We start from the raw sequence: 16,274 nt of genomic DNA on the forward strand, positions 1-16,274 counted from the left end.
ATGAATTATCTGCAGGTGATTTCGAATTCGGTTCACAGTATCACATGACAATGGAGCCTCAAACCGTTTTCTGTACACCAAACGATGACGGCGGCATTAACTTTCACGTTTCATCACAATGGTTGGATTTGGCCCATGTTGCGGTTTCGCGTTGCCTAAAAATGCCGCAAAGTAAAATCATCGCGAGTTTTAAGCGAGTTGGTGGTGGTTACGGTGCAAAACTTTCGCGCACATCTCATGTCGGTTGTGCCTGTGCACTGGCCTGTCATTTATTACGTTTGCCCGTACGATTCGTAATGAGCATCGAATCAAATATGACCGTCATGGGCAAGCGTTATGGCTGTGCCGTCGAATATGATGCAACAGTTGATTCAGCAACGGGCCGTCTGATTGAGTTTGCACCTTCAATCATCTCGGATTTCGGTTGCTCTCTAAACGATGATGCAACGCCAAATCTGATGGAATCTATAAATATGTCATGTTATTCTCACGCAATGGAATGGAAAGTTAAAGTGAATCGTTTGGAAACAGATGCATCATCCTCAACATTGGCTCGAGCGCCTGGCTCAACGGAATCGATTGCAATTCAAGAGAATCTAATGGAACATATTGCACGAGAGGTTAACTTGGATCCGGCTCAAGTGAGAATAAACAATTTTCACAACAATGGTCCACTGCCTAAAATATTCCCAAAATTCCTTAAAGACATCGGTAATCTCAAAAATTTTAATAAAACTTTCAATGAATTGGATTTCATCATTTCAAATAATAAATAAAAATTTCTTCAGATTATTACGACCGTCGAGCCGAAATCGCTGAATTCAATCAGCAGAATCGTTGGCGCAAACGGGGAATCGGTGTGGCGGTCATGACATTTCCAGCGTCGTATATAGTCCCATTATCCGCATATATTGCCATTTACCATGGCGATGGTACGGTGGCAATTTCACACAGTGGCGTGGAAATTGGACAAGGCATAAATACAAAAGTCACTCAAGTGGTTGCCCATGTTCTTGGAGTTCCATTGGATTTGATCACAGTAACGCCTCACAGCTCAATCATAGTGGCCAATAACACATTCACCGCTGCCAGCATAACAAGTGAATCGGTTTGCATGGCTGCGAAAATGGCATGCGAACGTATTTTAGAACGGTTGAAACCAGTTCGGGAGAAGAAACCGAATGCTCCATGGCTTGAGATCGTTCATGACGCTTGGGCACAATCAATTGAATTAACCGAAAAACAAACGTTCGAAAACAGTACCGCAAAAGCTTACAACATTATTGGTTGTGCATGTGCCGAGCTTGAAGTGGATGTGTTGACGGGGAACTTACAAATTTCGCGAGTTGATATTCATGAAGACACCGGCAAAAGTATGAGTCCATTGGTTGATGTTGGTCAAATCGAGGGTGCATTTATGATGGGTGTCGGCTATTGGTTGACCGAAAAATTGGAATATGATCAGCGTACAGGTGAATTGGTGACCAATCGAACGTGGACATACAAAGTGCCTGGTGCCAAAGACATTCCGATTGATTTCCGCATAAAATTCCTGCAAAATGTCAACAATGATGGGATTTTAAGATCCAAAGCTACTGGAGAACCGGCACTTACGCTATCAGTGGTTACCATGTTTGCTCTGCGACATGCCATTGATGCAATGCGAGAGGACAGTGGCAACAGTAATAAGTGGTATCGCTTGGGTAGGAATTAATCGATCAATGTTTCTTTTTTGTTTATATTTTTGTGCAACATTTCATCCGTTTTCCATTTGAATTAGGATCGGGAAATACACCTGATGTTGTATTCACCACCGCCGAGGTAAACATTGATGACTTTAAACTAAGCTGATCTTCAACATATTTCTATGATTATTGACTGGAAACTGGAATTAAAAGAATACACTAAATAAAATGGACAACCTTTTTTATATTTTTACTTACCTAACTAATTGAAAGAACACTGATTTATCATTTCCATCAAGAACTAAAGAATGAAGCGTTTTTCAATGAAACAGCTGATTGTTTTCAAAATAAATTAATGTAATGGTTATCTAAATCCAAACCAAAATTGTCATTTCATATGTGCGTGCACTTGTGTGGGTGAATAAAAAATGTCAAAAATCAAATCGATCATCAATAATTGATCGCTAGAAAATTATGTCATGAATGATACAATTTACTGAAGGATAATTTTTCTTTGGACCACAATAGAATCAATGACATTTTTTCAAAGAAAAAATTATGTAAATAATCATGATTATTACAATTGCAATTGATTTTTCGATGATCGTATTGGTTTTTAGTTTATGAAACTGTAGACTAGGCTTAACGCATGTCAATACATTGATAAATACAAGATGGTGACATTTTTCAATACACATATTCGCTTATTCAATCAGTCTCTTTGACACCTTCAATCAGTGCACATCGATTTGTGCTGCTCCGTGAATTTCACAATATTGTCAAAAAGAAACGAATTTTTTCCAATCAAATAAACATGACTTACATTATCCAAATCGAAAAAATCCACTCATGTGAAATGGAAAATGTAAGACGCAAAATGAAATGCCATCATCCCGTTTGGATTTTCATTGTTGTTGTTATTGTGTTAATGTTTGGATACTTTTGCCGAGATGGCCTGGAAAGATTCATGGGCTGGGAATCCATTGATGTTCATGAAGCAGAATTAATCGAAGCCCGCAACAAAATGAACCATATCAAACAAGAACATCGTCACCATCCATCAATGCAGCATGATTTACATTCTCCCAATCCACAAAACACACTTACAGCATTTAGCATAAGCGATTCTGTATTAATCCAGAAATTACAACGAGCTGTAATTGAGGAGAACAACCAACAACTTCATCAAGCTCAACACATCTTAAATTAGTTTTGATATGCCTTATTACATTTCTCTGTCATCACAAACACATGTGACTAACCCGTTCAAATGGTAGAAAAAGTAACAGGCGAACATGATATGTGTGAACGACACATTCATACATACAAACTATTCAATAGTTCTCATGTCATTGACTCAGTCACAAATGACGTACAAAATTTACGGGTGTTTCAACTGCCATCAGTGCGAAAAATTAGAAACAAAATTCTAATTCTTTAGTTAGTTTTTTATTCATTAATTTATCAACAATAATTTATCAGCAATAAGAACTGAAGAAAAAGTAAAAAAAAAATTAGTATCCCAAGAAAAAGGGAACGAATACGAATTTAATTTAGTCATGAATCGCATGAAATTAAATAGAGAAAAAAATAATGTTATGGCTATGCAGTATGCATTTCAATGGAAATCATATGACGAAAATTTTCAATGAAAAAAAAAACTTAGAGATTTAGAAAAATGAGAGATAAGTACTGAAACGAATATGAATAAAATATGTTGTTTTCACAATGGCAATCATTGGTTTTTTACTTTCAATTTTATTTATCGGAACAACAGAAAAATTGATTGAAGGAAATGATCATGGTTTGGGAAAGGTTATGCACAATGCACATCGATGTCAAACGTCACCAATAGGTTTGTCGAGTCATTCTGTAGACGCACACACACGCATCCTCCAACGCGTTTTACGCCGTTATGTTGTGTGTTTCTTATTAAACTTCCGTGCACGTTTAGTTTTTCACGATAATCAATGCGTATCAGTGTAATTCAACCACGCACTTCATTAGGTATTCCGAATTGAAGAACGTCTTATTTGTTTCTAAAATACATTTTTCACTTCAAATCCAAACCAGGATCGCAGTATCGTCATAATTTTTTTTTTGCATCGAATAACGAATGAAAGACATTCAGCATGTACAAATCGGTGGATAAATGCCCTAAGATTCACCCAATCATTCCAGCATCCTGCATTATAGTTGTCATTTTGTTCATGCATTATCATCGAAGTGAACTGCGAAGGTTTTTTTGAGAACGATTCGAGAGAGATTGCCACCGGCAACGAGTCCAATGTAACAGCAGCAAGGAATCTCACGAAATGCATTATGAAGCAAACTACAAACAAACGACCAAAATACAACACACAACATCGGAAACACCATAGATATCCGTCCAGGCGAAAAGCATTTGCAAAAACAACGAAATATAACAACAGTGCAAATGAATTATCGAGAAATGAGTGAGTGAATGAAGAAAAACAATAAGTTATGGAGAGCAAAGTGAATAGTGAAAGAAACATTAATTATTATTAATATTGTTTCAAAGGTGTATGAAAGAAACATTTATAAAGACGTAAGTAAATAAACATTTTTTGTCAATCACTACGAATTCCAATCGGATGACTCACAGCATTCGTGCAGCGTCAGGAACTTTTGTGTGAAAATTTATGCAGTTTTCATTTTCACTGTTAAACAAATTGAGAATAAATCATTTGTTTATTCCACAAATTCCAATCGGATGAATCAGGGCCTGAAATTCTTGAAGCGACAACACATTTCATGCAGTGATAGGAAAAATTACGCTTCGATGATGAAAAAAAAACATGCATGATCATGAAATTCTTCAGTATTTAAAACACCATCATTTTGTAGAGAAAATATATAAAATGGAAGAGCAACAAGGGATTGCTATAAATAGAAACGCATCAGCCTTATTGTCTTCAGGCGACATCGATCGATTGAAAAAGAACGTCATTTCTGGAACTCAGGACTAACTCAGGAAAGTAAATTTAAATCAAGCATTAAAATGGTCTCTTGGTATTTTTTCAATTGCCTATTAGCAGTGCATCTGTGTGTTTTGTGTTGCTATATGGCTATGCTGGTATTTCACTACGCAAAAAAGAAGAAAAAAACCAAGCGTGAACGAATGCCACGAAAGATCAAGACATCCTGGCAGAAAATGATGCCGAACGGAAGAAAGTTGCATAAAACCGTACAAAAAATATGGTCAAATCATTGCCCATTTGCCGATTTGCATTGCAATGTTGGCTCATTTTCTTTGGCTAATTCAACGAGTTGCCGATAATGCATGGATGGATGGATGGATGGATGGAGGAGAAACTCAGAATTAAACTATAGTGATCGATAATGTGTGAGCAGGCGTGCATAACAGCAAACATTATAATAAAATCGAACAAACAACAAATTTCCATTGGAATTTTCAAAAAAGGAAACCAAACACCAATTTCACCGCTGAAACCGGCCACATGCACGATCACCACAATTGAATGGGATCATCCAGCAAAAAAGAAAAGCAAATGCGCTACACACTTAATTGGCAAAAAAAGATAACTCTTTTCCACTGATAGAAAAAGTAACAGGTATTCATAAGTGCGACGCACGCATACCGCAATCGAGAAGCCAAGAACAAGTGAACACATACACACGATCTCTGTGTTATACACCATCGCTGGTAGCAGACGCGGTGCGGCAAGTGTGTGCAATGTGGTCGTCGAAAGTAATTCTCTTCTCCTTTATTACCGATTCCTCAGCTACTCTTCTTTCTCCCATTATTATCAACGCATACGCTGCCATAAACACACACACACTCACACGCATCCGTATTCTGAACGCAGTCGTCGTACGCTCAACTTTAGCTGGCAATACGCCAGCATATACATGGCCATTGACCATAACCCACACAAACACATACGCATGCGCGCGCACCGACCGAAGCAAACAAGACAAGACAAGATTTAGTCATCAACGAACCATCAAACTTCAACGATCGCAAAAATTTTCGAATTACCAAAGAAATGGAATACAAACAACTGTGTAAGATGTGTGGTAATTACATGAATGAATTGTATGATGAAATTCTGCTGATCGAAAGTTTTAATAAAAATTGTGTGTTGTTTTTTTCTCTGTTATTTTAGACACCGAAAAATCCTGCTGCCCAAAGTGCCATCCATACATCGCTGGATGCATTGTGGTTGTGATTTTCTTATTTTCTGCTTATCATGCGAATGACATCAAACACTTTGTAACATCATTTTTCCAAATAAATTCCAATGCATCTGAATCACCTGCGAGCGGCCATCCGGAATTCGGCACCGTCGCTGCAGCTATGATTGACAATACAACCACGGCCAATAGCGTTCAATTGCAACAAATGCCAATTTTATTGCTGACCCTAACAATATTGCCGAATATTTTAGTATGAATTATGTTTAAGACATCAGAAAAAATTTCACTTTGATATGATAAGACTACCAAAATATCCTCATCATTTTAGTACTTATTTAAACAACGAAAAGAGAAAAAAATATGTTCCCATAGCATAGGTAGCAAATTATTTTGTTGACTCAAGTTTGTACGTGTTTTATATTTATTAAATGAAATATTTTTTATAAGATTGTGTGTGTTCGTATATGATAAACAAAGCGGAGAGATAAGATATATTGTACTGAATGTAGAATAAAATAAACGAGACATTTTTTTTATATGCGGAAAAAAAACACAAACGTTTGATTTTTATTTGCATAAATAATGCGATTTCAGTTCATAAGAATATTCCGTCGTTTATTCTTCAGACACTTGACGCATTTCAATATTTCGGTTTTATTGTTTTCATTTTGCTCGTTTCATTCTGGTGTTCTCTCCGGATCTGCTGCATATAGAACATGTATGTGCGTGCATATAGTTTGCACTTCGGCACTGGTTTTATTTCATTTCGTGTTTGACCGTCAAACGCATCGCATCTCTCGTCGTGTCATTCATTTATGGCCAAATCGCATATTGCTTTTGTAGCCGAATCGAAAAAGCCGCAAAACCCGTTTCTCTCAATGGCCAACCGTATCAATTCACAGCTGAGCGAATTAACAACGATATCGTCGTCGTTGTCTTCGTCGAACGATTTTTGCGCGAAACTGGCGAAATGCGACCATGTAAACATAGCGTACGTATTTTTGGTGCTGTTTCTCATCGCATTCATTTGTCAACATTCGTGGAAGCGATGGATTGCTCGACAAACCGAAATCGTCATTCAAACGTTAACCGTAAAACTAGGTGCGCATAATTGTTAAGTAAGTTAAATCTCTCCCTCTCTCAGAATACGAAAGAAGATGTACGCGTTGCTTGTTGTTAATCCGTTGTGTTGGTGTTCATAGTAGTAGTAGTACGTTGTCGTTGTCGTTGTCGTTGTCGTTCAAGTCGATTAGATGGGTTTATTTTCTCTTTCTCCGTTTTGGCATTGATTCGGTGCGATCGGATTAAAAATGCATTTCAAATGCCAAACAACGATCCGTAAGTATGTCTATCGGAGCAACAAGTAACAGGCGAACATGAGCACAAAGCTGAGTGTTTCTTGAACCGAGTAAGTAGCAGTCGATCGCTGAACCAAGATCCATACACAGAAGAAGAATGAGTAAAGAGAAAAGCGAATCAAAACATTAACACACACTCATCACGCCATCTATCAATGGGCTTTGTGATCTGCAGTGAAAATCATCTGGTCACATCATAAACAAAAATAATCTCAAATCAACATAGTCGACCGTGTTTATTCATTGTGTCCGTAGGCTTTGACATTTATACACGAAGGTATTTCGTTTCGAAATTCTGGTCTTTTTTTCGGAGTGTATGCCATCAACTCGGTTTGAAATTGATTCAAGTTTGTTTTATTTTTGTAGTTTTGCAGCGACAGTAAAAATGAGCGGTCGAGCAGTTTTGGGTGCATTTGTTTTGCTAGCAGTGATTGTGATAGTGATCATGATTTTTCGAAGCGATGATGATACGCCAATGGAACAACCAAAAGTGAATATTTGTCGACAAAAGGAAGAGCCATCGTACAAGGAATACTTGGTCGAAAATAATTTAAATGACCTGCAATTGAATGATAATTTCACTGACATCGATATCGTGTCGCAGAATGTGGTGGTTCGTGCGCACAAAGTGATTTTAGCGGCGCATTCTGCATATTTCGATTCGATGATTTGGTTAAGTAACAAAACGGATGCAAATGATAGAGATAGCAAAGATCGCCTTGATTTGCCATTCGTTGATCACAAAACCGTTTCGCACGCGCTGAATTTCATCTATACTGGTTCATTGCCCATCGAACTATTCAACAACGAAGACGAATATAGCAATTTATTGCGAGCGGCAACCGAATTTCAATTGGATTGGCTAAAATGTGAGATGTCAAAGCGTTTGAGCATACGGATTAATATAAAAAATGCCGGATCGTTGGTTGTGCTGGCCGATGAGACCGATTCCCGATTCCTGATGACCCTCGCATCACATTTTCTACTCGAACATTTCCATGAGATTAGCAAAACAAAGGAGTGGCAACAGTTGGTCAACAATCATGCAAACGTTTTAGCAAATGCGATTGATTTTCAAGGTAAACTACCTGCAAATGTGAACTGCGATATTCAATGTCAACCGTCAACAGTGGCAACGCCATCCGGTTTCAAGAGATTGCGTCGATTCTTTATCACCCAACGCTATGCTGATGCCGAAGTGCATGTCGATAGCGGAACCGGTAATGGGAAAAAAGTGTTTCACGTTAATCGTGCCGTTCTAATTGCTCAAAGTCCAGTATTCCGGCAACAATTTGCCGACTCACCAAATGTGATACAAATGCTCAACACCAGCACTGACGCATCCGAAGACTTTCTCATTTTCATGTACAGTAGCTGGCCAGCTCAATTGAAAAAATTAACCGAACCTCTACTATATTTAAGTGATAGATATCAAATGGTTGCCCTAAAAAAAGCATGCGAAGATGTCATCATAAATGGTATGACCGTTGAAAATGCAGCGAACATCGTTCAAATTGCCGACAAAGCCAACTCAAAGCGATTATCATCGGTCGTATTGGATTTCATATTAAAGCATCGCAACCAAGTAGTGGCGACAAAAGCCTGGGCCGAATTAAAAGAGAAAAATCCAGAATTACTAGCCAAAATATTTTTTAATTTACATTAATTAAGGGATTAATTAGCTGTCGTCGTCCAATCAACAAGTTAATGTAGAAGTCAGGCCAATAGGATCTATTGGTCCAATTTTTTTTTCGAGGGATACATATTTTCTTTATATATAAAATACGATTAACAATTTTAACAAATGAATGGATTAGCATTTTTATTTTCATGACTTTCAATTGAAATCAACCGCTCTTGTCTTTGTGTTGCATTTTTATTTGACAGATTCACTTGATTGTGTCAAACGCAATGGGTGAACATAACCTAAAACAACATTGACCATCTGCACGGTGGTGTTAGTTTGAACCGGTGAAGCGAATAGTGTTGATACTTTGTTTGTGAGTGCAGCTGCTTCGTCAGATTCGAATAAAAATCCATTTGGCTTGAATTAATAGTTCATCGGACAAAATGCAGGCCGAAAATGTCGGTTCACAATGGGATATCATGATGAATGTGCTGATTGACAGCGGAAAATATGTGGATAAACAAGTGTTTCGCTTTTCGGGAGAATTATCAACAATCGATTTCTTGAACCAAAATTCAACACTCAGGTGAGATATGCAATTCAGGTTTTATTTGGTGCTGTTTTTTTTTTGTCAAAAGAAAATTAAGAGGAAAAGATGAAATTCATGCAAAAGGCGAAATGTGCCAAAATGGAAATGGAACGGAAAATTAATAATTTTTCATTGTAAATGATACAACGAAACCACATATTGAAAAACACTTTTTTTCTTACCTCATTCAACAGCGATAGCCTACGTCGATGGATTACAAAATTGAATGAAACACGCACACGCTCCGTCAATCTGACCAATCGTCTTCGGCAAGGTGGCAATCAGTATTTTGCCGAGATTGTCGAACCATTCGATGTAGCAGCCGATTATTATACAAAGGCCATATTCAGTGCGCCAAAAGATAGCGTCGAACTGGCATTAGCCCATGCCAATCGAGCCGCTTGCTATTTGCGTATGCTGGAATTTATGGAGGTAGGCGAAATGTTTGATTTTTACATACTCTTCAATTCAATCGGAACATTTTTGCTCCCCAATTTTTGTGTCCCAATCGTTAACGTTGAATATTTGCAATTTTTAGGCAAATTCGGAGTAATTGACAATATTTCGAACATTTCTTCTGAATGATACAAACTCTTGATTCGAAACCAAAATATCGTCATTTTTCATTTTTAGGAAGGTTACCATGACTGCGAACTGGCTTTGAAATTCAATTATCCGATGAATAAACGTGATAAGTTGCTGGAACGGAAGTTTTATTTGGGCAAAAATGTTGAAGAAAGACAAGTGGCGCTTCGGGAAATGGAGGAGCTAGTCGAAAAAGAGATATTCATGGAGAATCAAATGAAATGTAAATGAGATTTAAGTTGTTTGTTGCCAATCAATCGTAATTTGACCGTTTTTTCTGCCAAATGTAGTACCGAAGCTGCGCAAGTTGCTTGAAGATATGCGGGTTCGAGGCGAAGAATCAAGTAAAACAAAGCCAACGGATGATATGTTCGAAAATAAGCAAACAATTGAGTAAGAGTTGCAATGTTTATGAGAAAGGTTAAAATACCCTCATTGATTGATGAATGTTGTGTTATTTATTTTAGAAAATTCAACGAATCGGTTGGACGCTATGTCATTGCTGGCGAAGACATCAAAAAGAATCAACCGATTTACCGAGAAAAGGCGTTTGCTTTTGTGCCCGTTTACAATGATTATCATCCGGACACAATCCCGTATCATTGTCAGAATTGCGCGAAAACCAATTGCATTCCATTTCCATGCTACGCATGTGCTCGTGCATCCTATTGCAGTCCAACGTGTGTCGACCAGCACAAAAGTATCCACAAGTTTGAGTGTGCTGGTTATCAGAAAAATTTGTGGATGAAAATCGGTATAGCTCACTTGTCATTTCGTAATTTTGTGATTGGTTTTGCTGATGCAATCGAGCGACTTAATCAAACCGATGCGACCGCTGAGCAAATATTGGAAAAACTTACGGCAATAAATGAAGCAGACTTTGTGTATGGTGATGTACTGCGGCTGGTTACGAATTTTGATAAAATGGACACAAGTGATTGCCTACGATACGCACTCACAGCTCAATTGCTTGCCGTTTACTTGGATGAATGTACCGATTTTTTCACGAATTTACCACAAAAATGCAAACAAATCATGCCGAATGTGGATGACTGGAAGAAATTCACGGCTGCTGTTCTTATGCGGCACATTGGACAATTGGTAATTTATTATGATTCTATTCGTTGGACCCACGTTTCAAAATCTGAAGGAAAAAAACAAACAATTCATAATCGCTATTTTGCTCTAGGTTTCAAATGGTCACGCCATTTCGGATATTGAATTGATGCCGCCTAGTCTTTGTGACCATAGCTACCGCGATACCGAAACTATAATGGTTCATGATCTTCATCTCGTGACATCTTCATCTCGCATTTTCACTGCAATCTTCCCCAAAGTCAGTATGCTCAATCATTCGTGTGACCCGAACATCTCCAACCGTTTCAATGGGCCATTTCTGAGCATTTATGCTTCACGCGATATTGCCAAGGATGAAGAGATCTTCAATTGTTACGGCCCAAACTACAAGCTTATGTCGAAGGGAGAACGTCAAGCAGCACTCAAGCAACAGTATTGCTTCGATTGTAAATGTGAGAAGTGCTCCAACAATGATCAAACATTCATGAAATATCACGAGTACATCTGTCCGAATGGACAGTGCCGTTCATCAATTGCAATCGATTTCCCGGAACGTCAATGGTGGCACTATCTGCATGATGACCAACTTATGGCACAACTTATGTCGAAATTCAATTGCAAAAAATGCAAAAAAATACTACTATTGAATCCACGGTCGTTGAAAGATTTCTTCGAGGCAACCAGCACCGAGAACGATCTCGAATTTCAATTTTATCGAAAACGGCGAAAAACCGAAACGGCCGCGTCTTACTACATGACTGTGTCCAAGTGTTTGTCAAAGTATCACGAGTTGAAGACAGTCATGGCACAAGCGTTGCTACGGTATCAAATGCATGGTGAGTAAATAGAATTGCTAATGAATTACAGAAGACCCTCAGAAATTAGAAGATTATCTTCTAATTTCCGAGTCCAATTTTCTAGATGCGATTTATTCATTCACAGCATTGTAGCTGTTGAGTAGTTTATTACTTAAACGAAATATTTGACCTGAAACTAAGTATGATTTGCAATTTTTTGATGCTCTTGCAACAAATGCGTGCATGTGTCATCAAATGTATTTTCTTAGAAAACAACAAAAACAAATTATTGATTACTCAGAGAATTGACATAGAAAATTGTGTCTGATTTCAATAAAATACCATTTAATTCAAATTTCTTCGTCTCTTTTTTCAGTTGATCAAAAAGAAATATTCGCGACATTGGCATACATCACCGTCGATAACTATGTGATTTGTCGTGAGCGTTTCGGGCAATTTAGTTTGGAAACGGTAATGGCAATAACATATGCTCTGAACGTGCTGCTAATGGCCAAGGAATTGGAGTTGGACAAAAAAATGCAAAAGCTATTGCCGGAAATTGAGAAAATCCGAAAAGTGCTCGATGTCAAGAAGATGGAGAAATCGCTGACGATCTTATCGGAACCAATGCAGACGATATTCAAAAATGCCATCAAAGAAATCGACGAAACGGTGAAGCTCAACGATCGCGTATCAAAATTTAATCTAGAAAGCGATGATGATCATGACGATACAGTGTCACTGGCAAGTGATGATGATTCAATAGATTGAGTCATTTTTGTTTTGCTTTACAATGGAAAAAATCCATTTCTTTGACATAAAAACAATTAAATAATAAAAATTTAAAAATGAATTCCAGACAATATTTGCACATTCTTATATACTGTATTGCTCCAAAAATACAGAAAATGATAATGAGAAATGTATAACAAAATGTTTGATTAATTAAACAGACAAAAAAAATTTCATTTGTTTTGATTTTTCATACATTCTAACAACATTTTTGGCAAATCATTCGAAGATAGACCAATACCATTTTTGTTACCATGTCAGAATTGTTGTGGTAATCTAATCTGTATAATGTTTATTCAATAATGTACAAATGCATTTATTTTTACACGCTACCTACATCACCATAATAACATGAGAATCCAGACACTGATAATGTTGATGTTTGTAGTGCGCACAATCATATCGTTGAGCTGCGCTCTTGTTCAACCAGTTGTTAGACACATCTAGACGAGTGATCATCTATTGTATGTGCTTTGCTTTTTTGTCAGCTGATTTGCTTCTGGGTCAATTTTTATTTTTCGATTATAATTTCGTTCGTTCGTTCGTTCGTTCATTCATCGTAACTATAGTCAACTCAAAATCATTCAACATGTCGGCAGGTGCATTCAAGAACATCGAAGAAAGCCTAAGTAAACATTTACCAGAAGCCGAATTAAAAGAAGTCAAACGCATATTGTACGGCCGATCTGACGAGTGAGTCTATTTTACACAAATTGATTGTAATTAAATGATTGTCATTCATTATCGCATCACTACAAGTTCGACTCAATTTTGAGAGAAAGAAATTTCGAGTGGTTTTTGGTTAATAAAAATGATTGAATATATTATGAATTCGAACCAAAGTTCATTCAAAAGTGTACCTGTTTGACATGATAATTTATGTGTTTTTTTTCTGTTTATTTTTCTCCATTGTTGACTTGTTCACTTGTTTTATACTTAACTCGTTTGAAACGTAACACAAACGTAGTCATAAATTGAAATTAGATGCAAAAACGCTTGAAATTGCTGAGCAAAATAACTTCGAAGTAAAAGGCTATTCATTTGATGCAAAACCAGAAGAATTAAGGAAACCACGTATCGTTCGGGTAATTAATATAATTTTGTTTTGTTTTATTTTAAAATATTTTTTTTTTCAAATTTTACAGTCAAAAGTTGAAATTGAAAATCTTAATTTCAACTAAAATTTACTCAAAATTCCAAATTGAAATGATAAAAAGGTTAATATATTCATACAGCGATCTATCTGATTTTATTCTTAAAAAAAAGGTTGCCGCTGTTCAGCATTCTATTGTTCTTCCAACAACGGACAAAATCAGTGCTCAACGTGATGCAATCTTTGAGAAGGTGGGCAAAATCATAAAGGCGGCGGCTGCTTCAAGTGTCAATGTCATTTGCTTCCAAGAGGCATGGAGTAAGTTCTAGACTATTTTCTCATCTTCTCTTCTGTATGGCAAAAGACTCCCGTATGATCGAAGGGCTTGCGACGCCTGAAATACGGCAATATTTTCATATATTTCTATATTTCTGTCATATTCCGTCATATTTCAAATATTTGGAATATTTGATATATTTAAGGCATATTTAAGCCACATTTTGACGTTTTTTGGTATTACCCGATATTATTTTGACTATATCTATATGAAATATTTCTCTCAATTTTCAAATATATGAAATATTTGAAATATAGCCAAATATGTCAAACATACGAAATATCAAGATGCATTTTGTAAACAAATAATGCTTCAATATTTGAAATATTTGACATATTTGAATATATTTGAAGATATTTCATATATATTTGTTCGTCGCAAGCCCTTCGCGTATGATATAAATATCTGATGTGTTATTGCTGTGGTGGGCTGAACGCTACCTGTAGCTCATTGTATACACACACGGTATATTGTCACACAGTGTGTCGTCAATGTTTATTTTTTATTTTTGTTTTCGTTTTTCTTTCGCTCATTTTCTTTGCGGTAAATATGAAGGTGTGTATACTGTGTATATACATAGTATATTTTTATCGTACAGTTTGGAATAGTAAAAGATAATCGAGCATCGAATTGAATGAATAGACATCAAAACAAACATTTAAAAAAAGCCAAAACAAGACAAAACCATGCGATTTTAATGAGATGCATGTGTTATTACCCATAGATATGCCATTTGCATTCTGTACGCGTGAGAAGCATCCATGGTGTGAATTTGCTGAAGAGGCTGAAACTGGCCCAACCACACTCTATCTGCAGGAAGTAAGAAACCAAACACTTTTGAAAAATCAACATATTTTCATGACACCATCATCGTTTGACAATAATTCCAAATCTCGGTTTTTAGTTGGCCAAATTGTATGGCATGGTGATCATTTCATCAATTCTAGAACGAGACTCAACCCACGGAGATACATTATGGAATACATCCGTGGTTTTATCCAGTTCGGGCAAATACCTTGGCAAACATCGTAAAAATCACATTCCCCGCGTTGGTGACTTCAACGAATCAACGTATTATCTCGAAGGTAACACTGGTCATCCGGTGTTTGACACTGAATTTGGTAAAATTGCTATAAACATCTGCTACGGTCGGCATCATCCACAAAACTGGATGATGTTTGGATTGAATGGTGCCGAGGTCGTTTTCAACCCATCAGCAACGGTATATTTTTCCAAACAAATAATGTATTTTCCGATAGATGAGTTGAAAAAAAAAAACGATACAATATAATGGAACGAATGTGAAATTTATTAAAATTTTTCGGATGTAGGTTGGTGCTCTGAGCGAACCACTGTGGGGTATTGAAGCACGAAATGCGGCCATCGCCAATAGCTTCTTCACGGTTGCAATCAATCGTGTGGGAACGGAACACTTTGTCAACGAATTCTCATCGGGCGATGGTAAACCAGCACATAAAGATTTCGGACCATTCTATGGCTCAAGCTATGTAACCGCACCAAATGGCCACAGAACACCGGTATGAATATGATTTATAATTTCGAAATGTTTCTTTTTGCTGATAAATATTTTATCAAGACTACTAAGAATCAACTAATAAAATGCTGTGTTTGCTTCCAAATCTAGGGATTGTCTCGTGATCAAGACGGTTTGTTGATTGTCGAAATGGATTTGAATTTGTGTCGGCAAGTGAAAGATTTCTGGGGATTCCGTATGACACAACGATTGGCTGAATATGGTCGTGACTTCAGTCGTGCTGCCGAAATCGATTTCAAACCACAATTTATCAATTAATACTATTTCAAATCGAAATGCTTCCATTTGAACAACGAATAATGCCATCTTGTTCCATTTGAAATTCTTTTTATTGTGTATTTTAAAAAAAATAATGAAATGTTTTGATTAAAATCTTTAAATTTACCATGAATACATTCATAGATGAGTACAACACATTATTACATTCAATATGTATTTATTGTGTTCTGCCTTACTAAATTCGTGAATTTTTTTTTCCTGCGAATGAAAATAGGCTAAAAAAAATTCAATTTCTTCTACTATCTTAATTATGCATATTTGAATTGATCATATTCATATGTCACTGAGACAGTCAATCACTTCGCAACCATATATCAA

General features: G+C 36.8%; 4 protein-coding genes across 4 annotated transcripts in view; all 4 read left to right on the forward strand.

Annotated features, from left to right (window-relative positions):
* The window catches only part of LOC129577064 (COP9 signalosome complex subunit 6), a 50,684-nt gene that overhangs the window by 9,744 nt on the left and 24,666 nt on the right, over positions 1 to 16,274 (forward strand). The gene's annotated exons all lie outside the window — the stretch shown is intronic.
* LOC129577062 (uncharacterized) lies at positions 21 to 2,064 on the forward strand. Its single transcript, XM_055463518.1, has 3 exons — positions 21 to 711; positions 789 to 1,703; positions 1,781 to 2,064. The coding sequence occupies exons 1-3, from the start codon at positions 45 to 47 to the stop codon at positions 1,849 to 1,851; spliced, it is 1,653 nt and encodes a 550-aa protein (XP_055319493.1). The 5' UTR covers positions 21 to 44; the 3' UTR covers positions 1,852 to 2,064.
* Positions 4,408 to 12,741, forward strand: LOC129577059 (SET and MYND domain-containing protein 4-like). The gene is made up of 9 exons (XM_055463503.1): positions 4,408 to 5,747; positions 5,837 to 7,502; positions 7,592 to 9,438; positions 9,636 to 9,873; positions 10,075 to 10,249; positions 10,317 to 10,419; positions 10,494 to 11,127; positions 11,216 to 11,939; positions 12,277 to 12,741. Exons 3-9 carry the CDS (start codon positions 9,296 to 9,298, stop codon positions 12,669 to 12,671), a joined length of 2,412 nt encoding a protein of 803 aa, XP_055319478.1. The 5' UTR covers positions 4,408 to 5,747; positions 5,837 to 7,502; positions 7,592 to 9,295; the 3' UTR covers positions 12,672 to 12,741.
* Positions 12,838 to 16,093, forward strand: LOC129577063 (beta-ureidopropionase). Its single transcript, XM_055463519.1, has 7 exons — positions 12,838 to 13,385; positions 13,660 to 13,777; positions 13,959 to 14,103; positions 14,847 to 14,941; positions 15,027 to 15,344; positions 15,454 to 15,660; positions 15,768 to 16,093. The coding sequence occupies exons 1-7, from the start codon at positions 13,159 to 13,161 to the stop codon at positions 15,933 to 15,935; spliced, it is 1,278 nt and encodes a 425-aa protein (XP_055319494.1). The 5' UTR covers positions 12,838 to 13,158; the 3' UTR covers positions 15,936 to 16,093.

This window comes from Sitodiplosis mosellana, unplaced genomic scaffold (genome assembly GCF_009176505.1).
Source record: "Sitodiplosis mosellana isolate CC-2019 unplaced genomic scaffold, AAFC_SMos_1.0 Smas_scaffold_6197, whole genome shotgun sequence".
Classification (NCBI taxonomy): domain Eukaryota; kingdom Metazoa; phylum Arthropoda; class Insecta; order Diptera; family Cecidomyiidae; genus Sitodiplosis; species Sitodiplosis mosellana.